A 25,424-nucleotide genomic window follows, 5' to 3' on the forward strand; every position below is an offset into this window, starting at 1 on the left:
AAGAAAATCAATAATTTATAACTTTACTTCATGTTATGCTGGTGCTTTCAGTTGATAGTCAAAACCAGGGAAGAAATTACCTTACAAAACACAAAGACCAAATGTGTCTCAAAATAATTGTTCAAAATAAACATTTGTCTGACATTGATGAGATGATTTAAACATATAAAAGAGGAAGTACTTTTTCTACGACTATCCCTAAAATATCTCTCACTGTGTGTCTTCTGGCACAGTAATAAACTGCTGTGTCCTCCATCCTTAAACTGTTCATCTGTGGATAAACTTTACTGCAGGAATCATCTCTGGAAATGGAAAACCGTCCCTGGACTGACTGGGAGTAAGAAATTGGAGAACTGGAGGTGCCAATATAAGCAATCCATTCCAGTCCTTTTCCAGGAGCCTGTCTGATCCAGGCCATGCCATAGCTGCTGAAAGTAAATCCAGAGGGTGAACAGGTCAGTCTGTGGGATTCTCCAGGTCTTTTAACCACAGATTCAGACTCAGTCAGAGTCTGTCCATCAACAACTGGGAAGGAAAATCAGAAATCTGGATTTAAAAAAGGAATGCATCATAAATCTACAATATCTGCATGATGATGTTCACCTGCATAACAGAGAGTTAAAAGCAGCAGTCCTGTCCTACAGTCCATCATGTTCAACTGAGTTCAGTGTCTCTGCTGTCATCTCTGCTGTCAGATAAATAGAGGAGGAAGACGTCCATGTTTGCATTGACTCCACCTCACAGAAGACATTCAGCTCCATCAGAATTGATATTTGAATCAGAAAATATTTGTTTTTCTGATCTAATTAAATGATTTTACTTTTTTTTATTTATAAAAAGAAACTTCTATGAGTTTAGTTAAAAAGAAATCATTTCACATCAATGCTGTTCCTGAAATGATTACTTCAATAGGTGATATATTCTATTGAATTCCTGTCACATTTTTATCATACTTTCCTGATCAATATTTATGTATTGTTTTGATAAAAAAATAAAATCTAACCGTAATATTATTTTTTTTATGAATTTCTTTATCTTCTTTCTGTTATACAAAAAAGGAAATGGTGAGTTGAGTAAAAGACAGAGATCATCAGATTAGGATTTTCTTTAGAATATTTACAACATAACTGGTAAAACTCTTTTGATTTTCAGGAAAATGCAATTATAAAGACAACAATTCAGTTCATCTTTACTTACTTTGCATTTTTTATTTCATTTTGAATTATTTTAAACTTTGAGTTCAGAAGCGGAGATTAGGCCACAACACATAAATATTACATTAAGTTAATAAACATTTTAAAAAGCGTAGAAATCACAGAATCTATCTGATCGGGACCGGATTACTAACACTAAAAAAGTAGGGGAGGGATTATATAAACTCACGTCTTCCCACTCCTTTTTAAGCAAAAAATCAAGCTCTACTTTACCTAAGTTATTAATAAACATCTTTATTAAGCAAATGTGTCTTAAGTGTGTCATTGTTTTTGTTTATTTTTTTGTTTTTTATCTATGGATTTCATCTTTTCTTTTTTTGAGTTTTAAAAATCAGTGTGTAATTTCACTGTATTAACTACAATTAATGCTTGAAATAAATAAAAAAATAAACAATAATTGTATCAAAATTTTGACTTTTAGGATGTCACTGTCTGCTCCAAGTTTTCAGGTATTGAGCTGTTTCTGTTTGTAATAATCAGAATTTATCTAATAAAGTTTTTAGTACATCCTGGTCAGGTCACCTTTAGTTTATTCATTCTTTCATATGAGTTTCAGTTTTATTTTGTCATCTTAATTTTTCTTTTAAGCTTTTTAATTAAAGTATTAGTCAACCCAGATCTACTCTTTGATTCCTTCACCTCCCATTCCTGACAATCATTTGTAGTTTGTGTTTTTTAAACTAACACAGATACAGCTCCCGTTTCAGTGGGAAACAGAGGAAATATTTACTGCAAAGTAATACATTGCTGTGTCTTCTGGCTTCAGATTGCTCATCTGCAGATAGACTTTACTGCTGGAGTCATCTCTGGAGATGGTAAATCTGTTCTTCACTGACTCTGAGTAATAGATTGGGCTGCTGGATGTGTGCACCAAAGAGATCCACTTCAGTCCTGGATCAGACAGACTCCCAGGAGTCTGTCTGATCCAGTTCCACACTGAGCCTCTAAAGTCAAATCCAGATGTTGTACAGGTGAGTCTGTGGGACTCTCCAGGTGTTTTAACTGCTGCTTCAGATTCTGTTATGCTCCAACATTCAGCACTGCTCAAACCAAGCAGAACAAACACAAAGGTATTTCTCTGTGAGCCATGTTAACTGTCTGCTTAGAAAAACATTGATGCTCCTTAAATATGAATTCAAATCTGCTTCTTGGCATATTTTAAGTAAACTCCTCCCACATCCTGATTCAACTTAAACAAATGCAAAAAAAAGGGAAAATATTAAATGATAAAAAATATTTTTATTGTGGATTTGATTTATACGACGGAGTATTAGGGCCACCAAAAAAAAAAAAAATTTAGAGCCAGCAAAAAAAAAAAAGTAAAATTACGAGATTTTATCTCGTAAATTTAGGAGATAAAAACTCGTAAATTTAGGAGATACAAAGTCGTAATTTTAGGAGATTACAGTGGAAGTTAGCATGCAGAGCAGCAGGTGAACGCCGTGCAGCAGCAGAGCAGACCGACTAAACTTTGTTGAACAGGTGAGCTGAATGTTTATTGATAACGTTCCAAATGTCTGGAAGCTCATTTGTTTGATTTACGATTCATTAAAGTTTTATTTATTGATGGTTGGTTTGCAGGATCTCTGCAGCCCGATGAAGCCGTCGTCGGTGTCCCTGCAGCTGTTCGCTTGAATCCTTTCTTCCTCCACCAAAGACAAGACTCTACGTCTGTGTGACGCTTCCGTCACACAAAAGGAGGAGCACTTTTTTTGGCATTTTCAACATTCCAAAACTAATATAAAACACTATTTTCATTCCTCTTTATTGTTTTATGCTGAAACGGGACATTTCATCTGCAGGAGTGGGCGTATGTAACACTGTTTACTTCAGCATTGGTGTTGGGATGACAGGTTCATGACGTAATGAGACAAATGAACTTCAGGATATGTGAATGAAAAGGAGAATAAAGGCTGCAGCGATTGTCTACACCCAAACGTGTCTCTGAGCTCCTTATTTTACATATTAAACTCCGCTTTACTGACACTGAACCCCGGAAAGACTGCTAAAACGGGAAATATTCTGATTTTGAGTCGCCAAAAGACTCAGAATCTCTTTGTTTTAAACCTATAATAATCCAGAAATGAAGCTTCACAAAAGGCTCCACATACTTCATCTTCACGCTAGGTTCCGATAAACGGACAACTTCGGTGTTTTTTCCTTAATCTACGACTTTTTTCTCGTAAATCTATGAGATTTTAAGTCGTAAATTTATGAGATAAAAAGTCGTAAATTTACGAGTTTTTATCTCCTAAATTTACGAGATAAAATCTCGTAATTTTACTTTTTTTTTTGGTGGCCTTAATACTCCGTCGTAGATTTAAAATAACATAAAATAAAATAATCAGTAAAAAAAAAGAAAAGAAAGTAAATTGGATTTGACTGACAGGTAAATGAACATCTAATGCAAGTTTGTGTTGAAGAAACAACACTGCTGCCCCCTGGTGTTACAGGAAGAGAGAGTACAACATCTGTTGACAATTCAGATTATTTACCATTTTGTTATTTCGAACTGGATTTGGAATTTAAAGTCAATTGTTGTTATTGTGATATTTCTCCAAATAAATATCCAGATTTAAATTATGTGGATATCATAAAAATTGTAATTTATTTACATTGTGTAGTATTCTCACATAGAAATGTGCTGAAAATTACCAAAGATTCAAAGATTTACATTTCATTAAAATGTATCCAGATACAAAAGCTTCTCTGTATTTTTGTCTCCCACTTGTGAAAATATTGAAACTTGCACCTTATTCTGTTCTTACATAAAGGTGTTTCATGTAATAAAGAAATGACTTTCTATGACTGTTAATACTAACTGTATTAATTGTCTTTTAATATTATTAGCAACATTTATTGTGATGTTATTTATCTTCGAAATTATAAAGAAGTTAAATTTATAAGACAGTTCTCTATACTTTATTTATTTGTTTATTTATTTTACAAGCGAAATTGAATACAAAATTTAAAAAAAGAGATTCAAGTAATATTGAGTCATCTTTCATAATAACAATAAAGCAAAGAAAAACAGACAAATAAGATATAAAATCTTTAAAAATGAATAAAAACAGGTCAAATGTCATCAAAAATCCTGAGATGCCTGAAGAAAAAGAGATCTGTCTCTTTCACATCTTCATTTAATCTGAAAAGAAAAACACAGATAATGTTTTAAACATCTGGAGTCTGTGATGAAAAACATGTTTCATTTATTAATAAATGCATTAAAGTCACAAAACTTTAGAAAATAAGACGAGTTAAATTTAAGACAAGAACAGAATGACTGTTGATGATTTTGACCTTTAAAGCTGTGGTGACAGCAGAAAAGATGATGGAGATGAAGAATAAAAGGAGGAAGAAAATGGCCATGCCCCAAGCTTGCATGACTGTGTCTTGGCTCACATCAGCATGCAGGATGTCATCAAAGAAATGACAGAGTTCCAACGTGTCTGTGAAAGAAGCAGAAGCACATCTGTTACTTCATTGTTGCTTTGATTCTTACAGTGGAACAAAGAGATTCCACCACAAAAGTGATGTGACGGATGTAGTTTTTAATAGATGTGAAGACAGAGCATCAGTGTGACCTGTTTTGGAGACATTCACAGACAGAGTGGTGTTTCCATGTGTCACCCTGCAGGTGATGGTCACCCCGGGTAAGGAGTCAACTGGAGACAGACGGAGGAAGCTTTGGATGCTGAACTTTCCATCCGGGCCTCTGTGGGGATGACTATTATTGTAGTTCCACAGCTCTGTGCTTCCATCAGCAATCCAGGTGATGTTAATGGATGCAGGGCTGAAGCCAAAGACCAGACACACAAGTTCATTTGAACCCTGGAGCAGGACGGCTGATGGTTCACTGTGGGTCACTGAGGCTGAGGAAACAGGTCAGAATCAAATGTTTGGAGGAAACCAATGGAGTTTTTAGGAATGTTCATTCTGAAAATGAACTGTAATCTCACCAAAAACATCCTTTATACTGCTTTCAAATGGACTGTTGGAGGATTCATGTCTCACAACACAAGTATAAGTTGACTTCTTGTCATTAGTTTGAGACACATTCAGTCTGCTGCTCATTGAATAAGAGCTGCTGTCTGGATCCTTGAATGAAGGACTGTTAATGTAACGAGAAGATGAGACTTTCTGACCATTCTCCTTCCAATGCACCGAGATGTTAGATGGGAAATAACCAGAAACTAAGCAGGTTAGTGTGAGAATGTCAGACACGGAGAGTTCAGCAGCACTTGGTTCCACAATCCTCACAGTTGGAGGATTAAGGTCTAAAAAGAGTGAAGGAGACAAAAGTAAAAGTCCATTCTTTAATATTTATTGATCATTTCCAAATCAGTTCTGTTTTTACCTGAACAGAGGCTGATGTCCTTTCTGTCACGTTTATGTAGAAACCTGTCAAAGACTTCACAGGTGAAGGTCTTCCCTGTTTTCCACTCTGTCTGAAGAACCTCCAGTCGACTGATTACAGTCACACGTCCATTTGTATCCATGCTGATGTCTGTGCTTGATGCTGATTTGGACTCTGAGTCAGAAAACCAACTAATTTGTGGATTAAAGCCTGATGCAGAACACAGGAGTTTCTGTTGTCCTGACTCTTTACTGGAGACCTGAAGGACTTCCACTGATGGATCCACTGATTAGAATGTAGAGAAAAACACATGAAGGATTCAGTCAGTGAAGACATTTGTTAGATTTCTCCTTTTTCTAGAAAAGAACCATTCTCACCAAAAACACTGATAGCTTTGGACTCAAAAGACTGGCTGGAAAAGCCTTGATGGACTTTGCAGGTGAAACTCTGGTCACTCTTCCAGTAGATGTGAGGAACAGAGAAGCTGACACTGACTGTATGTGAGGCTGGAGCTTCAGGAAGATCAACATACTGTTTGTCAGAAATGTCAGCTCCTTTGGACTGAAGTGTGACATAGAGGTGCTGTGAGGAGAGCTGTGAAAGGTCACAGTGCAGCTTCACATCATTGTTTTCTGTCGGCAGGTCTGACAGAGATCTCCTGATGTCCACATGAGGAGCTGAAACTGCAGAACCTGAAGGATGATAGAAACTATGAGGCTTTAATAGATTAAAAACAGCTGCTAACAGTCATCAGTTCTAAGTAACTTTGGGTTTTTTAGAATGAAATTATTGAGCCAAATCTCCTGTTTGGCTTCGTAGACCCAAACACTTTCTTCATTCTTTGTAATCATTAATAAATGTTTCTAGTCCTGTTTTTTCACTGAACCAGTAGCTGTCAGTCTTTTTGTTGTTTCAACAAAAGTGGAGAAATTTGAACCTGTTTTTATGAGAAAACATTTTCTTCAGCCTTTTTGGGCACCAATTGACCAGTTAAGCTGTGAAGATTTTGAACCACTGTGACTAACTAGTGGATTTTTTCCCTCACTGGTTTACAACTAACATTTAAGTGAGGTGTTCTAGTAAACCAGAAGACATTATTGAGTCACTTTTTAACTAGTTGTCTGATCGTGTTTCAGTCATAAAATAGTGAGCTCAAATGGGTAGAAATAGTTCAGTAAAGCCAAAGCTTGAACATTAAAGATTTATTGATAGACACTTTGGAAAGTCACAAGTTAACTTTGTTAGACTTTCTGGATTAAGAGTTAAGCTATAAATAGTCTAATATAAAGGATATGGATTTTGTGTTTTATAAAAATCCTGCCAATCTACCATAAAAACACCCAGAATAATCACTAAAATAACCAATTATTCACGTTACATCTACCATACTTTTGACATTGTGGGATTGTTTGTGGTTAAACCTGTCATATTTTCTTGCTTTAGGATCTTAGCTCCACTTTACCAAAAATAAACTTTATTAATAGAAGTTTTTATTCCACCATGTCGCCCCTCAACAAAATTGAAAATTTTCAGTGCTAAATATGTCATTTAATATTGTTGTATTCTGCTACAATAGGTTTTATGATCAAAGTGACTTTAAAGTAAGAAAGTAGTGAAATGACACTTTACATTTCTGACATGTTAAAATTGTAACTGACAAAAAGTAATGAGTAATCTGTAATGTACTTCAAATAGGAAGTTACAACACAGATGATAGTTGATCTTCTCACCTGAAATCTCTACAGTCTTCTCAGCAGAAAAGCAGTGATGCTGAACTTTACATTTCAGAAGTTTCAGGTTTTTCCAGCTGCTGGATGGAACTGTCAGTTCACTGATTAAAGTGGTTTTGTTTGAGAATTCATTCACTCTGTCAGTGGATGGTTGTTCCCCGTCCATCAGCCAGACCAGCTTAGCAGCAACATTGTGGATGAAGCATCTAGCTTTCACATCAGAGTTGGTCATCATCACTGTCTTGAAGCTGGGAATCTCCACATGAATGGAAGGAGGATTGAATCCAAAGACTGCAGGAATCAAATATCAATGACCTTCTGATAACACTGATCAAAATAGTGATTCAAGTGTTTCCTCACACTTACTGTGACAAATACTTGTTGTCTTTTCATCTTTGTTCTCCTTGTGAATGAACTTGCAGGTAAAATTGGAGCCTCTTGTCCACTCTTCCATGTTTGGCTCAATCTCAGAGGTCAGACTGTAGGTCTTCTCTCCCCCCTCCACACTCTGCAGATGTCTTTCTGTGGGCTGGATCTGTGTCAGCTGCTGCTTGTTCTGCTGCCACTCCACACTCAGGTTTTTGGGAAAGTAACCGTTCAGGGTGCAGATGAGTCTGACCTGTGAGACTCCAAATTCACCTTCCCAGACAGGAAACAGGCTGATGTTTGGAGAAACAACGCGCAGCTCTGTGATAGAAAAGAGATGACATGTTTTTGCATTTGTCCTTCTGAATTTCAGCACTGATTATTTAAAAGCTGATTTAAGCTCATTCATACTAACCTTCATGTTTTAGTTTGTAGTCTCAGTTCTAATTGTCATTTTTTAGTGTTTATGTTTACGGCATAGTTGTACTTTTACACAGTTTGGTGTTGAAGAGGTTTGCAAAAACGCCACTGAAAGTCAGTTTCACAGACGTTGAGCTCGACAGGACAGAGTGATCCGGTTATTCAGTTAGAGGAAGCTTTGTTCAACACCCAGCTCCCAAAAAAGTCCAGAAAGACAGAAGTGAAAGGACAGAAAGAGCAGCAGAGCATGGCAGACTGCAGGTGTGAGGTGTGGTTATGCCAGGAACAGAAACAGAGAAGATGGAAATATCGCATCTTCATTTACATAAGCTTTGTCAAAGGTTTGACTTCAACCGTCAAGTAATTCTAGACTGAAAAAGTTATCGACTGTAAAATTTGCACACTGAGTAATGGACCGCTGATTCCAGCTGTTGGTGGTTTGATGAAAACTTCAGAAAAGATAAAACATAAAATGTTACATGACATCAACCAAACACTGACAGCATTTGTGTATAAATCTATCTACAAATGCATAAACATGAAGAACTTCACAAAAATGAAACACCAGAAAAAGATGGAGGAGCAAATAAATTCTTATTTTCACTTTTTTATTTAAATCAGGAAAAGATACAAAGATTTAAAGTTCAAAATTTAAAAAAAAGGGATTACTTACAGGATGAAATCAGTTTAAGAGAAAAAATAAAGAAAAGGAAAAATGGTGGAAAAAATTGTAAAGATCTTTCTGATCCTTTTTTCATTTGATCTGTAAAAAGAGAGAATTTTTTTTAATGATAATAATACAAGTTCTGTTCAACAATGTTTATGTGTGAATTTCATCTTTGTCTCGAATTATAAAAGGCTGATCAAAAAATTAAACAAAAATGTGAAATAAATATATATTTATCATGCATTTATCATGTATGTCATATTCCTTGCTTTAAAAATAATCTCAGAAAAAAATACTTTTAGACAAATATCTATTGTGATTTTTTTTATTTGGCTTTTGTTGAGTTTTCAGCCTCATGAATGATGTTGACATATTTCTAAAAACCCTCTGAAGCTGAAACATGATTTTTTATTTCCTGATCCTTTAGAGAAAACAATCTCATCATGCTAAGCATATAAATAATAAATGTTGTAAATAAAGTTCTTAAAACGTGTATCTTTATACTTTTTATACTTCAACTCCTAAAAATATAGTTTAATGCTGACTTTGTAATAATTTAACCTCTTTCAATTCTCTTTAAAAAGTTATTTTTCTCTTTCAGCTGAAATCAGAGCCCATTGTAAACAAATGAAGCATTTACCTTTGACAATGTGGTTCCAACACTGAACAACAAAGTCATGATGAAAAGGAAGATGAAGGTCAGGGCTGTGTTTGCCATGTGATCTTCCTCTGCTTCCATCTCCTCTTTGCAGGAGCAAACAGTTTCATTCAGAAACTCTGGAGGGACTGCAAAGTAACAAATCAATGAACTGTTGGGATCATCCACACTTCACAGACTGTTCCCAGTATTTCTAGAATGCTCCTTTTCTAAGTCAACACTAGAACCTGTCCTGTCCCAAAGAGCAAAGTGGCTTTAATCTGGAATGGCATCAGTTAGTGTCTCTACTGTGAATGTCCCATCATCTTCAACTGTCCTGCATGTGTTTACATGATCCTGATCAGTGTTTTCTCCTTCATTCAGTCAGCTAATGATCCTGACTTGTTCTTGAGAAACATCATTCTTGGTTTGGTTTGCATGACTTGGCTTGTTAGTCAGTAAACTCACAGAGTGAGTCTGTTCAGTAACTAAGAGACCAGAGTTACAGGATTTGTCTTGTTAGGGGTGCAAGACCCAATAGAAGACACACAGGCACACAGACACACACATGCTTTGTTAACACTCTTCTGAAAATAAGACAAACACAATATTGTTGTAATCAGGAAGATTGTGGTGTTCTGGAGAGTAAAGTGTGATGCTGAAAGATCAGTGTGTTCAAAATGTACACTAGTGTAACAGTGTCTCACATCACAGCACTGTGACTTCATAGAAAGTCAAAATGTAATTTGAACCTCAACAGGAAGAGCAAACAACAAACATGAACTGTGTTTTTTTTTTGTTTTTAATCTGCAATTAAACACAACACAATGACTCATCACAAAGTACAAACAAGAAAGAAAAAGTAGACAACAACAAACAACATCTACTACGCCTTGCACTTTTCAGAGATGTTCAGGTTGAGGTTGACCAGGTTGTTTTTATCAGCTGTGCTGAAACCAATGGATCTGACAATGGATCTGGTGGAGTTGGTAATGGACTCGTGGTAAACAGCACAGCTGTACACCACACCAGACTGTTTCCACTGATCATCTGTGAGGGTTAACTGGCTGTAAACCAAGTAAGATCCTTCTTTCTCTACTGGACTGGTGGTACTGGTCTTGTACTTTGAGTCTACTACATCATCATCAACAAGCCAAGCTACGTAAACCTCCTCAGGGAAGAAGTCTTTCACAGAGCAAGTCAGGGTCACCTCTTTGTTTTTAGCATGTTCTACAGGAGGCAACATAAACACTGAAGGACGCTGAACAGGTCCGCCTGCAAGTACCAGAAAACAGAGGAAATAAACAACTGACTGACACAACTGTCATCATTTGTTCTGACTGTAAAGGATTCAAAACATCTGTGAATGTCAAAATGTAGAAGAAGTGATCGTACTGTTTTGTCTCTTGTATTGGATCTTGAATGGGAAAAGAATGTCTTTATGTTGGACAACACAGTAGCGTTCGACTCCCTGATGCCATTCATCATATGTGATGTCAAGCACAAGCTCCTCCTTCTTTTTTAACCCTTCAGTCTTTACAGTTCCAGCCATTTCTACGTTATCTTGATTCTCCCAAAAAATCTTTTCAAGCTGACCGTTATTTACTTGAATTTGGCATGTTATTTTTCCACTTTGCTTTACAAGAATGTCCCTGTATGTAGGGCCAATGATATTTATGTCTACAGCTGCCTGAATACATCCTGCACTTCCTGAATGAAGGACAAATGAAAAGTTATCGATCAGAACCTAGATGTTCAATCATTGCAGCTGGATGTTCCACTTACCTCCAGAAGATTCTTCCTTGTAGGTGGCATTAGCCTTTTCCAACACGTCAGTATTGTTCACACCTTTCCCCTTGAACACACATGTAAATGTTGCTCCAGAAGTCAGCTCAGTGGGGTTTACTGTGAGCAAACTTGCTGCAGAATACAGCTTAGCTCCATTTGTGTCATTTCTTCCCTCTGAGAAAACACTGGTCTCATCAAGGATGCTGGCTTTTTCGCTGCCAACTTTCTGCCAAATGATCTCATGGGTCCTAGGAGAAAAATCTTTGGCAAAGCAGTAGAAAGAAGCCTGTTGCTTTTCCTCATCAAGGAAAAAACTTGTTGTGAGATTGGGCGACCTAAACAGCACATCTGAAAAACAAACACACACACAAACAGATTTTTGCAGAAGCAAAGAACTTTTTTGTGCAAATATATATGCAGAAGCTCAGAAAATGACAGTTTTTATAATATTGATGATTTTTAAAAATATTAATAAAGACTTTCAGGAAACTGATAATTATGATGCTCTTTAAATAAATTATATTATAATGATTTTGTTGTTACTTTAATGTGAGGCTTTGTAAATCATGGTACTGACTTCTGCATATATACTGACAATGACTGGAAAGCAAACATATATTTAAAATAATTGTTAATAATGTTAATTAACAGCAAACAGTGAAACAGAAACAAAGGTCACAGTTATGAGGAAGATTATTCAAAGACATAAAAACACAGAAACAAACTGCTTATCTGTGAAGGGAAATACAGACACCGAATGTCTTTTTGAATTCCGTTTTTTTTTTTTTTGCTACAATTTTGCAAAAAGAAATTTCGATTTTTTTTTTAAATAAAAGTTTTTTGCACAAAAAAATACACATTTGTACTTTCTTTCATTACATTTCTGTAATACTTTTTACATTTATAGAAAATGGTTTGTGGCAAGAATATAATCAAATAAGTCCTGAAAAATCAATATATATAAAAAATATAGTAATGATGCAGTAATTAAAGATAATTATTATACAAATTTATAGAAGTTAAAATGACTAATGCATTAAAAGAGAGACTAGGTTTATTTATCTCTAATTATGGTCAAAATTCTATATTACTTTGAAAAATGTGTTTGATAAAAGAATATTAAAATATTAATACATCATTTACTAAAGCTTTTATTTCTTAAGGTCTAAATTATACCAAAAGCAAAGAATTCACATTAAGAGTGTTGCCTAAACCTTCAGTTGTTTCTTCACATTTATAATCTTAATCCTTTAAATATTTCTCTAAAACTTGTCAATTTTCTTTCAGTAATTTGTTCATAACATTTTATAAAAATGTAAAGATTTATTCATTAATTGTAACTCTATTTAACAAAAGCTGATAGCGACTTATAAAACAAAATTACCTGGCTTAGTAATAGGAGACGTTGTTTGGTCTCCAACATGATTGGCAACACACTTGAAAGTCTTTTTGGCGTCCCAGTCCTGTCGGCTGACTTGAACCTGACTGATTCCCCAATATTTGTCATTTTTCAGTATTGAAGGGTACTGGGTGATGTTTTCCAAATTGTTGGAGCCCTGAGTCCACGAGAAAGTCAATGAAGAGGGGGTGAAACCGGTGGCAAGACAGCCAAGAGTGACCGTGTCTCTACTTTGAGGGCCGCATGGCATCAGACCAATCACGTGCGTTGGAGCCTGAGCAGGAGTGTCTGAAGGAGACAAAGGAATGAAGAATTAAAACAACAAAATATACAATTCCTAATCTATCAAGACAGAGAAAGACATTTTTTTATTGATCTAATTTGTTCACAGCACGCAGACCAAACTGAAACAAAGAAACAACAAAATAGTTTTAAATCCTGTTTGGGGAAAAAAACGAACCATTTTTTTTTTGTAATTTCACCCTCCTAAAAAATCTCCAACAATTCACAACATTTAGTATTAACACTAGTAATTTACTCTGAACACTGACCAAAGAAACGTTTATTATTGTTGTTTCTAAAACTGACAAGAAAAGAATTTTAATCAAAACCTTATAAAAATGAATTTTTACATTAATTAATTTGACTTTGCACAGCACGCAGACCAAATGGAAACAAAAAAAAACTAAATATTTTTAAATCCCCTTTAAAATAACACTACTTTTTTCTTGTATGCAATTTCACCCTCCTAAAATACCTCCAACAATTCATGACATGTATTACGTTATTATTCCTGAGTTGTATTAACACTTTTAATTCACTCTGAATACAGATTAAAGAATATTTTGTTGCTGTTGTTTCTCAAACTTCCATGAAAAGATCTTTAATCAAAATCTTTTAAAATATTTTACGTTAATTAATTTGACTTCTGTAATAAATGAAACACTGATCTTACCTTAAGAAACAGTCACCATTGTACCTTTTCCCCAATAGTCAAAAGAATCGTTGTAACAAAGTGCTCAATCTGCTTGACCCTCAGAGTAAAAAGGCAACTCTACTAATGGTGACTGCAGCATTCATCAATCATTAAAATCCTATTTTAAGAAAAATCTATCTCTTTCTCTAAAATGCATTAAAAAATGTAGTGTGTATCATTTTAAACAGGAATTCATTTCTGTATGACAATAAAAATACTCAGAATAATCTGTTTACTCTAAAACTCTTTAAAACAAAAATATACAGAATTAAATAAATCAGAATTATAAAATGTAATATTGGGCTGGCAGCACATTTTAAACAGATCTTACCTGAAGAAACAGTCACCATTGTACCTTTTCCCCAATAGTCAAAAGCTCCGTAGTAACACAGTGCTCAATCTGCTTGACTCTCAGTGTAAAAACGGTCACTACCAATGATGACTGAATAGTTTCTTTAAGACTAAACCATCATTATTCTAAAAATTTAAATCTAAACAATTCAAATCAACAGTAAAATATTGTTATGGATCTTAATGAAAACTTTTATACCAATGTAAATTGTACTATATTTGAAATCACAATAAAGAAAGAGTTTATTCTGGGGGAAAAAACTGGCAATTTAACATAATTTGATTTTACATTTTTAAAGTACATAATGTTTTATATTTTTTAAAATAAAAGATCTTACCTGGTGTCACTGTTACCACTGTGCCTTTTCCCCAATAGTCAAAAGCATACCAGCCACACAGTGCTGAATCTACTGGACTCTTAGTGTAAAAACTCATTCTGACTATGATTTATTCTTATTCTCACTGCTACTGTCTTTAAAGTAAACTTTTACACACTTTAAAAACATCACTAAATTCGATTTTAGGTAAAATTATTCTCTAAAAATTGAAATATTTACAAGCGTTACAACAAATCATAAAATAACTTTTACAATTTAAATTAATCCTAATCCACATTCTAAAGAAAACAGAACAATCTTACCTGCAGAAACCGTCACCGTTGTGCCTTTTCCCCAATAGTCAAAAGCCCAGTTGTCACAGTAAAACAAGTCTGTGACTTCCCCAAAAAAAACCTCTTTACTATTTTATCCTGATTTTCTCTTTGGAAACTTTGATTTGTAGATAATTCAAAGCCCCCCCAAAAAACCCTGCTAAATATTCATCTTTGATTCAGAAGAAAACTGTAAATGTTTACAAACGCTTAAGTAATAAAAATATATTTTTTGACCTATTGACAGCCAGTTGTTTGTGGAGACAAACATTTAAAAACAAAATATTGTTAAACTACTAATGTTAAATCGTAAATGATTATTGGTCTTACCTGAAGTGACGGTGACCGTGGTGCCTTTACCCCAGTAGTCAAAAGCGTAGTCACAGTAAAACAAACTATTAACTACTCCATGCTAAAACCTCTTCAGCTTTCTACAGACCCAAGACACATTATTGTTCAGGTCTATCATTGACCAGTAAGTAATTTAGTACAAAAATTAACTGTTATTAAAAAAAGTAAAATGCAGTTTTTCAATTTCAATCTGATCAGTAGAAAATAATTGTTTTTTTACCTGAAGTAACCGTGACTGTTGTGCCTTTACCCCAGTAGTCAAAAGCAATGTCACAGTGTAACATCCCAACATATCTGACATACAATAACTTCTAATGCATCAATAATACCAATATTGTCCAGAAGATGTCTTTTAACAAGGTTAAATTTATAGTTTTAAGAAAAATGTATACCTGTTTTGACAGATTCTTTCAGAGGTGATCAGTAATACTTGAGATCTACAGGTTTTTTTTTAAACTAATTCTTGTGCCCTCTGAGTTCTAAATATTCTAAAATACAAAGTTAAAAAGTCACAAATTCAAAATATGTATCAAAATCTTTGATTTTCACCTGATGTTACAGTCACCGTTGTTCCTTTTCCCCAGTAGTCAAAGTAGCCGTAGCCGTAGTAGTCACAGTGATTAATTTCAACAACACTTCAGTACAAAAATGTCTCTCACACCTTTGCATTACAGTTAATGATAATACTTTGTCAGAAAACCTTAAACCATCACCAATATTAAACTGGAGATCTTAATTTTGTTATTGCAGTAAATTGAATAAACAAATACATACATTTATTAATAAATACATTTTTGAAAACTAAATATTCTAGATCATGACTTACCAGAACTTATGTAACTGGTGTCCCTCAATAGTCAATATAGCTTTCACAGTGATATTCTACATTCTGATGATAAAATATTGTTTCTTAACATCAATGAGAGTAAAAATGTTTACTGCGAAAAATGTCCACATTCTTCTATTTAATACCCTAATCCCTTGAGAACTGTCTTTCCTGTCTCAGTCACATAAAATTAGATCTCCATGGTAACAGTTGGAGCACACTTCCTCTTTGTGGGTCACACTGTCAACTCTACTTCCTTCTGTGTGGACTCACACCAGATAGACCTGATATAGTTAATATCATGCTGTAACGTCTGTGCAAAACTATTGAGCAGAAAAATGTCCAAACTATGATATGAAGAACAGTGGGTGTTAGCTGGTCTGTCCCCCCAAGACAATTGATCACTGCTGTGGATGCTTCTCAAAGGCTATGTTCACACTGCAGGGCTTAATGCTCAATTCCGATTTTTTTTTTTAAATTAGATTTTATTACAAGGCAGTTCACATTTACAATTAAATGCAAACTTTTGAAATGACCCAGAAGTGGGGGTGCGCATTCATGTTGTGTGTTACAGAGGAAGGAGAATGATAATAAAAGAAGGTTTCCCCCCGAATAAATGCCATTGACTCTTTATTAACCCGCTCTGGAGAATCTGAACAGGGAGGTGAACCCCGTAGGTGAATCCGCCTTTTGTTCCCCGTGCTTCTGACCATGGTCGGAAAGGAGACAAAGTAATTGCAGGAAAGGTTCAACACCACGCTCAGCCATTTCGAGTTTGGCCTGAATAGAGCTGTCACCTCAATTATTAATCAAATTGGTGACCTCGCTTCCCTTCCACTGACTGGTCTCAGCAGCATCGTCCACCATGGTTAATGTTTATGTTCTCGTTTCTGCCTACTTCAATGCATAATTATGTCGTTTGTAGCGTATCAATGATACACGGGTCGAAAACATGTGTCCTGGCCGTTTAGACGGAGGTTGCATTTCAAAAGATCTGATACGTATCGGATTCAGGACCACATACCCAAGTGGACTGGGTCACATTTGCTCGAGTTGCCTGCCCGAAATACTCCCAGGGTCGTCCCCTTTTGAAAAATAACTCCAAAGTTTGGCAACAAAATCAGATGCAGTCAATTGTCCCAAACATAGAGATCTCCACCCCTGCCTGTTTTCCAGCTCTCCTTAAAGTGTGTATTATCACTGTGGATTATCACTTTTTAATCCACACCCAGCAGCCAATCACAATTGAGTATTTACCTGGACCATGGTATAAGTAACAATGGCCAATTATGGTATCCATAATTGGGATACCATACCATTGGGATATCAGAAATTAATAGAAAATATGGAGACATGAACCATAGACTAGAGGACCATTGCTTCATGAAGTCCAAATCAATAGTACTTAAATCTTGCTATTTTTTACGTTAATCATTTTTCACAAGAAGTGGATTTGATACAAGTTGATGCAGATAAAGGAAGGCTGAGGAAGGTTTCAGTCAGACGAATCCCATTAAGAGAGTAGATGCTAAAATACTATTACAAAACAACAAGCACATATTTGAAGCTGCTGGTGTCTCTGGAGTCCCACCAACATCAAGGTGTAGGATCCCCCAAAGGCTTGCATTTATACATAAACCTTCTATTCGCCCTCCCCTGATTAACAGTGACAAGCAGAAACAACTGCAGTGGGCCCAGACGTACATGAAGAATCATTTTCAAGCAGTCTTGTTAACTGATGAGTGCTGTGCAACCCTGGATGGTCCAAATGGATGAAGTATTGGGTGGTTGGGGGATGGCCACCATGACCCAACAAGGCTGCAAAGACAGCAAGGAGGTGGTGGAGTCATGATTTGGGCCAGTTTTAGCCTGGCTTTTTACAATTATAAAACTGATTTAGTCATGTATTTCTGAGCACAAGCAGCTCCGCTTTAGCATAGCCGACCAGCAACTATCAATGACGTCATCGAGTGGGAGTAACGTCCAGATTTAAAGACACTCTTTTTCTATAACTCTCTGTTTGGTGGGCTAAATCTGGGGGGAAGGTGAAGCCATAGGGGTCGTGGAAGAATTCGGATTCTGCTCTAAAATATACTCTAATGTTACGTTCACGTTCACGTCATCTGCCTCTCTGTTACCGCGCGACATATTCACTATTCAACGCCAGTCCAAAACTGTAATAATAGCTTGACGCCCCAGACATGTGTGGGAGGAGCTAGTGTCAAATGTTTTCAGCCTGATCGCTATATGGAACAGTGTCTGTGTGATTCATTCACATTAAATGAAAGATATAAATGATATTTAGAGATCAGATTTATTTCTTTTGAAGAGTTCTATAAAAGTGTTGGTAATCATGTTTCCATGTCTGACTGAGGTTTACTCCAGCAGGGGGGGCTGTGTCTGAATGATGGCCCCTTCTGTTTTGTTTCCGTCTCTGTGACTGTTTGAAGGCTCACTGTCCGCATTAAGTCAAGGGAAAAATAATAACAAGAATAAAGTTAGGGTGTCATGGTACCCCCGAGAGACCTCTCATGCCCCCCCCTTCTCCACTTCCTCCTTGATTGGACCCAGCTGTCGGCATTCACCTCATCCCCTGCACCTGTATTTAAGACGACTCTGTACCAGTACTCATCGCCAGTTCGTTTGCCCTCTATGGTGCTTACTTGGTCTTCCCTAAGCTCTCGTTTTGATTACTCATGATCTTGTTTATTCCCTGCTCTTGCCTGATCCAAGTTCTCAATCTGCCTACAGAATTCTCGCATCCATCCATCTCGCATACATCCACCTGGGTCCAGCCACAAGTCCATCAACCTCAAGTCCGTATTCCAGCTCCTCGAAATTCCAGCGCTCTAACTCCATTCTGCCATCAAGCCCGTTCCTCGCAAATCAAGCTCCACTTACCTCCTAGACGCCGCTCCAGCTCGGCTCCGAAAACCCTGCTCTGTATCTGTCCTCTACTCCTCTGGTGACTTCTTCGCCACTAGGCTCCAAGCTATCAAAGTCTTGTCAAAGATTAAATCCATTCTCGCCACTTCCAGTGTCTGTCGTTTTGGGTTTCAGCATTTGGGTCTGCTCATGTTACCACCAAGCATGACATGGGGGACCTTTTCTAAAAAAATAGGGCGAGGCGTAAGCTCTGCTGCCCAGTGTAATGAGTTCCACCACCGGGGTCCGCCATAGCGAGATTGCTGACTGCCAAATTTCCAATTTTTGAACTTGTGATGTCTCTGACTTTCGCGTCTGACTTCCAAACCACAGTGTGGCACTCAAAACACGTTGCTGCCTGACGCTCAAATTGCGTCTAGCATGAAGAGTTAAATATTTTTTACCAAATCACGTTTTACTAACATCTCTGGTATAAGGTCAATGCTGAGGGTAGTCATTGAAGGTAAACAACAGTAGGAATTTGGTTATTAGCCAAGAAAAAACACAAATCACCTATAGCAAAGGGGTTTATGTCTGTGTGTCAAATGGTGTTGCTATTCCCATGCATGTGTTTCTGACCTGGTTGTCTAGGAGTAAAACACACATTTGACAGCTTTAATTATATGTTGGAAATCTTAGTGTTACTTTTACATAAAGTTAAATGCTTTCTCTTTTTGTGTTACTACAATAACTTGTTAGGCAATGCACACAGAATCGTATAGACATTATTTCCTTCACCAATGCTGTTCCTATTAGTACATTTGTAGTAGGGGGAGGCAGTGGCTCAGGTGGTTGAGCAGGCTCGTCAATGATCAAAGGATCGGTGGTTTGATCCTCGCTATTCCCAGTCAACCGTCATTGTTTTTTTTAACAAGACACTTCACCCTCCTGCCTCCAGCGTTGCTCCACTGGTGTGTAAATGTGTATGAATGTCCCAGTGATGGTCAGAGGGGCCACATGTGCGTAACGGCAGCCACCCTCCTGTCAGTCTGCCCCAGGGCAGCTGTGGCTTCATCAGCAGTTTACCATCACCAAGTATGAATGAGTGTGAATAATGGAGATACATTGTAAGCGCTTTAAGCATCTGAACAAGTGCTGATAAATCCAATTTATTATTATTATTATTACATTTTTGATCTGGTGTTGTTCTTTTTCATGTATTCATCTTGCTGTGTTAAAAAAGCTACTAAGTCAAACTAAAACAAATTTTATGCTAGAAATCGGTTAAATCCATTAAAAATGTTATGTATCTGCCTTGACGTGCAACAGTTTCACTCATTTCTTTTGAAGCTTCTGTCCTTCAGTCCAAAAATTCTGTTTCTTAAAAGGGTGAGGAAACATCTGTTTCTGTGGTGTTCCTGTTTGTTACATTATTTATGTTATACAGAGTTGAGATCTATAAGTTAATATGTGAAAAACTGTGCATACATTTTATGAAAAGACTTTGAAAGTTTATTTGTTGTATCATATTTTTGTCACATTTGTATGAGGGTAAGAAAAAAGTGACATTTTTCCTCACAATATACAGTGATCCCTCGCTTTAACACGGTTTACTTTTCACGGTTTTGCTACTTCACGGATTTGCATTGTGAATTGTGTTCTGCATTCTGATTGGCTAAAAAGTCACTCAGCTTTATCTCTACCTGTGCGTCAATAACGTTGCAGTTTAACATGTACACGTACGTAAAACAGCGTGCCAAATTTACAACACGTAAGTGCAAACTCTCTTGCAATTTCGAGTTTCTCTAAAACCCATAGAAATAGAGCGACTTCAACTGTCAATCACTATGTTCTTCTCCCCAACAAACACACCTGCACCGTGGGCTTCAAAAGGAGAAAACACTGCAGAGCAGAGTCAGATTGCAGCGGCTCAGTCGCTAAGTCTGGAGAACAGTGAAATACACCTGAGTCACTATTTGTCCCACTTTACTTTGTATGTTTCTCAATCATTTTAAATTTTCTCCCGTTTAATCCAATTACTCGGATCGCAGTGGGCGGGGCTAATCTCCGCGATTTGAAGTCTTCTGTTCACATTGATGATTAAAATTATTATTTGACAGTACAGAACAGAAGTTATTTGTTGAAAAAAAAACGTTTCTAAAGTTATTTTATTTGTGAAGCAAATCCTTGAGCCTGTAAAATGGTTTGTTCTTTCTTTTCCATGTAAAATAGAGTATTAAATTGTATAATAATAGTAAAAAAAATAAAGGTTTCTACTTCACGGATTTTGCCTATCACGGGGTCTTCTTGGAACATAACCCCCGCAAAAAACAAGGGTTTACTGTAATACCAAATACATGTTTTTGGAACAATAGAGAAAAAAATAACAAAGTTAAGTTATTCAACTGTTTGTCCAGAGGATATTAACATGACCAGACTCTTTTTTTAATACATTGTATAATGTTTTGGTCAATTGAAAATCTTTCCTAAAGCCCGTGATGAGTTTGGGCTCCTGTTTTTTTTTTTTTTTAATACATGGACTTGATGTTGGATTTAATCTTAGATTGGATTTAATCTTAGACCCAACACATTCATACATGGTCATACAAAAACATATCTGTGATTTATTTTTTTGTTAATTTATTTTCTTTTCAAAATATTTTTCTTTAAAACTGTTTCTTGACACATATTATTCTGTATTTTTAATTTCCAATTATTTTTTACCTCTTCCAAAGGGACTTAAAATAAATTGTCAGTAAATTGGAATAAACTGAAATATTATTTAAATCTGATAGACATAAAAAAAATAAAAGTCAGTAAAATTATTTTAAAAAAGTTTTACGTCAACAGTTGAATAAAAAGTAAAACTGATATTATCTTGGATGTTGCTTCTGTTCGAAATTACAGCAGAATACTTATAAAAATGTACAATTGTGCTCTTCAACCTCTGAACCTGAGGTCCCTTTGTAATAAAAGCTGAACAGCACATCTAAAGTGAAGCTATTTTATTTAGCTACTACTGAAGGAAATAGTTGGCGTTGCATTTATATTTTATTTGAGCATTTCCATAAAAACTAAAAAAAAATCTTAAACCTGTGACTTTAAGTAATCATTTAAATATGTGATCTGTCCAAATGTCACTTTATTTTAATGTTCAGGTAATTCTCTAACTGTTTCTGTTTTTCAGAATAAGTGTTTGGGTGTTCAGCTCAGCTTAGGTTTTTGTATTACCATTTCACACTGTGGTTGCCATCCCATCCACAGTGACACATGCTCTAACAAAAACCTCATCCAGGTTTTCTGATAAGCAGAACAGGCAAACATTTACATTTTTAGTTTTTTTTCTTGTGTTTGTTCTTTATTTTCGCTATAAAATTGTACAATTTCTATTGTAAATCTGTGGTAAAAAAAATCATCTTTAGTTTATTTAAAAATACAAAAAGATACAGCTGATTTTCTTAATACTTCCAAAATTGTTATTTATTTTAATTTCCTATTTATATTATTACACAGGTTTGTTCATCTTTATGATAAACATTTTTTGAATCATATTAGTGTCATAATGTGTAGTTTTATACATAGAATGTCGTTTTTCAGAAAATGTAGGTTTTTGTCATTGCATGGATCACTGTGGTTCCCATAGTATCCACTGTGACTCAGCCCCTTACAAAAACCTCACGCTGTTGATCGCTGCATGATTCTTTTTTATTAGAATTATAACACATCTTGGATACCTTTACTTTTACATTTTGATCTTTAAACATTCATCAAATGTTTTTCCCCAAAGTGTCTCACAAATATGGCACATAAAAAAAACATAATTTTTATCTTTAGCGCTTTTAAGAAAATGTTTACATGAAATTGTTTCTTTTGTTCTGTCTGTAACAAATCCCTCAGTATTTTTCTGCTACAATGTTATGGTATAATTGAAATAGAATGAGAAATAAATGTGGTATACTGTAAACTAATAACAGAGAATAAGACTAGGTTCTCTTAAATGTTTTTTTTTTTATTATAGTGAAAGAAAAAACTGAGAAATAAAGTAAAACAAAAAGGTTAAATAGTGAATTTCTGTGGAGTTCCAGAAATATGAAATCTTTTTATTTTTATATTTGTTTGAAATTTAAAAAGGCTTTAGACTTCAGTTGAAAGCAGAGGAGGTTTTTGTATTGCCATTTATCACTGTGGCTACCCCAGGATACACTGTGAGAAACAGTCCTACAAAAACCTGCCCACAAAACGTGATGGGACCTTTGGACTTTTTGGGTTAATCTGCCTTTAATGAATTAATATATTTTATACTTAATTATTTTTTAAGCGAGTGACTGCAAATAAAACACATTTGTACTTAAACAAGAAAATGTATTTTAAAGAAAATTTATAAAAGAACGAACTTAAGCAAAACAGATGCAAATATTAGACAGTTTTATTTTAAAATAAATGAGAAAACTCTACGTCTTAAAATGCTAATAAATTATGTTTTGACACTAAAATGTTTACTTTTTAATATTTACTTAATATAACACTTGGTGTTATATTCCTGACATCACTGCTGTTTATTTTATGTCTATCTGATAAATACATTTTTACCTGTAAAATGTTTCTTTTTCAATGCAGGATTTTGTTTACATGTTTGTTTTTGTTTGTGCTTTTTTAAATAATAGATTTAAATGTTACACATGACTTACAAAGGCAGGAGGTTTTTGTCATGGCGTTTTTCACTGTGGCCGCTATACCACACGGTGACACAACCCTGAACAAAAACTCCACCCTGCAAGTCACTGAAATGTCCTCTTTTCTAAACTGTAATACATCTTTTGATTCTGTTGAATGTTTTTTATGTTTGCTGTAACTGCAGTTAGGGAATGTTAATGTTAGTATGTCAGGAAATGTGTAAAATAAAAGTATTTTTTAGTAAATGTTTCTAATCTTTCTTACCATTTAAAACTTTATCCTCTTTATACATGACCCGGATTTCAATCATATAATCATATATTTTTCTGTCCAGGATTAAGCTAAATTAAATGGAGTCCTACATCTTATGGAACGTTGTGAATAAGCGACATACGCCATGAAGCTATTTAATGGTTTTTCTGACCTTTAATAAATCTTAAATTATCATCAAGACAACAAAGTGCTTTAAGTTTTAACAGATTTAAATGTAATTTTGCATCAGTGCAAACAATTAACCAAATATCAAAATTACTGACATGTTTGCTTTTTTTTTTTTGGTCAGACCATTTAATTTCACCGCAGGACATCAAAAAATAATATTAATAATAATAATAATAATAATAATGGAAAAAAACTTTAGATAAAGGTAATCTTTTGCTTTTTTTTCTTTTTTCTTTTCTTTTTTTCTTTTCTTTTTTTCTCAATCATTTGCCTCCATCTAATCCTTTGTCCTCCTCATTAACACCAACCACCCTCTCATTGAACTAAGAAAGTCTATTAGTGGAGAAATGAAACGTGAACCATGGATGGATCAGCCTCTCTTCTTCTAGTCTTTCCCATAACTTCATTGTTTGACTCATCAGCTTCCTCGGTTTCTCCTTTTTTCCTAAAATTAAATTAGAAATAAATTTGTGATTGACATAACTGATTTGGCTTTGGTTTAAAGTCAGACACACCCCTCTGCATGGGACTGACACAGAAAAAGCATTGGATTGTGCCCCCTTGTGGTGGAAAATGATAAAGAATGGGAATAAATAAGATAAGATAAGATAAGATAAGATAAGATAAGATAAGATAAGATAAGATAAGATAAGATAAGATAAGATAAGATAAGATAAGATAAGATAAAGCTTTATTGTCATTGTACAGTCACAGTTGGTACAACAGCACAACAAAATTGCAACGAATACAGTTGCTCCTGAAAAACATACCTGAAAAGGTATGAAAGTAATAAGAGAAGTGGCAGCAGAATTTCTGACTGGACTGTTAAACATGATTTTTGACTATCAGAGGATGTCTAATCAATAGAGGAGAAGTGTTCTGGTGCCCATTTTAAACAGAAGGTAGACATGAAGAGTTGAGAAAACTACAGAAGAATAAAACGGATGAGTCACAGAATGAAGTTATGGGAAGGAGAAATTTAGCATTTTTTCAAAGGATTTTGGGATAATCCCTGCATTTTCCAATGCAAAAAACCATTTTGCTTTTTCATTTATGACTCCCTATGGTCCGCGGTCATAGAAGGATCGGGCATTTTTTTTGTTGGGTCTGACGATTTCAGATGACTTTTGGCCTGCAAAACTATCTAGCAATCCTGCATAGAGAACGCGAGTCTGGAGTATTTCAACGGGAACTTTAAGATGTGGATGACGCGCTTAAAGAAAGCTGCTCTGTGGTCCACACGAACCCTCAAATTACAAAAAAAGTCGTCTATGTTTGCATCTTCCGCAGCACACAGATCGTTTGTCTCTATTTGATCCTCTAATGTCAGCAAAGCCGTGAGGATGTTGCAGAAACATGTCATCTTTTTTTTAACTAGCACACCACAGAGCGGGTATCTAAGACCACAAGTCGATTTCAGGGGATTAGCCAATGTGCGTTTAGATCCCACCCACTTTCACTGATTGACAGACAGACTTATTCTGCTGAAACAGCTCATCATGAAATAAACAAGTCATTGTGAAAATCAGCAATGTGAAATACAAAACAAACCTACTTTGGATAATATTGATTTTAAAATCCGAGGTTCTGAAAAAAGCTATAGAATTATAATAATATACAACATGTTTAAAATTAATATTTTAAAAAGATGTGTTAAAATGATGGACAGGTTTTTAAAGCAAAATTAAACATAATTTAAAATCTGTGTGCAGG

General features: G+C 35.3%; 1 protein-coding gene and 1 gene segment (V, D, J or C); both read right to left on the reverse strand.

The window, feature by feature from the left end:
• Positions 1-4,125: 4,125 nt before the first annotated feature.
• LOC101158331 (uncharacterized) lies at positions 4,126-14,361 on the reverse strand. The gene is made up of 14 exons (XM_078951023.1): positions 14,244-14,361; positions 12,564-12,866; positions 11,177-11,527; positions 10,787-11,101; positions 10,282-10,666; positions 9,395-9,519; positions 7,668-7,988; positions 7,302-7,592; positions 5,949-6,263; positions 5,572-5,856; positions 5,174-5,491; positions 4,799-5,086; positions 4,515-4,663; positions 4,126-4,359 (listed from the first exon to the last, which is right to left on the reverse strand). The coding sequence occupies exons 1-14, from the start codon at positions 14,338-14,340 to the stop codon at positions 4,351-4,353; spliced, it is 3,552 nt and encodes a 1,183-aa protein (XP_078807149.1). The 5' UTR covers positions 14,341-14,361; the 3' UTR covers positions 4,126-4,350.
• The window catches only part of LOC105354605 (Ig mu chain C region membrane-bound form-like), a 139,600-nt gene continuing 122,854 nt past the window's right edge, over positions 8,679-25,424 (reverse strand). Inside the window, exon 7 of the C gene segment in view lies at positions 8,679-8,809.

Source organism: Oryzias latipes, chromosome 8 (assembly GCF_053564925.1).
Source record: "Oryzias latipes strain Hd-rR chromosome 8, Olatipes_Hd-rR_3.1".
Lineage (NCBI taxonomy): Eukaryota > Metazoa > Chordata > Actinopteri > Beloniformes > Adrianichthyidae > Oryzias > Oryzias latipes.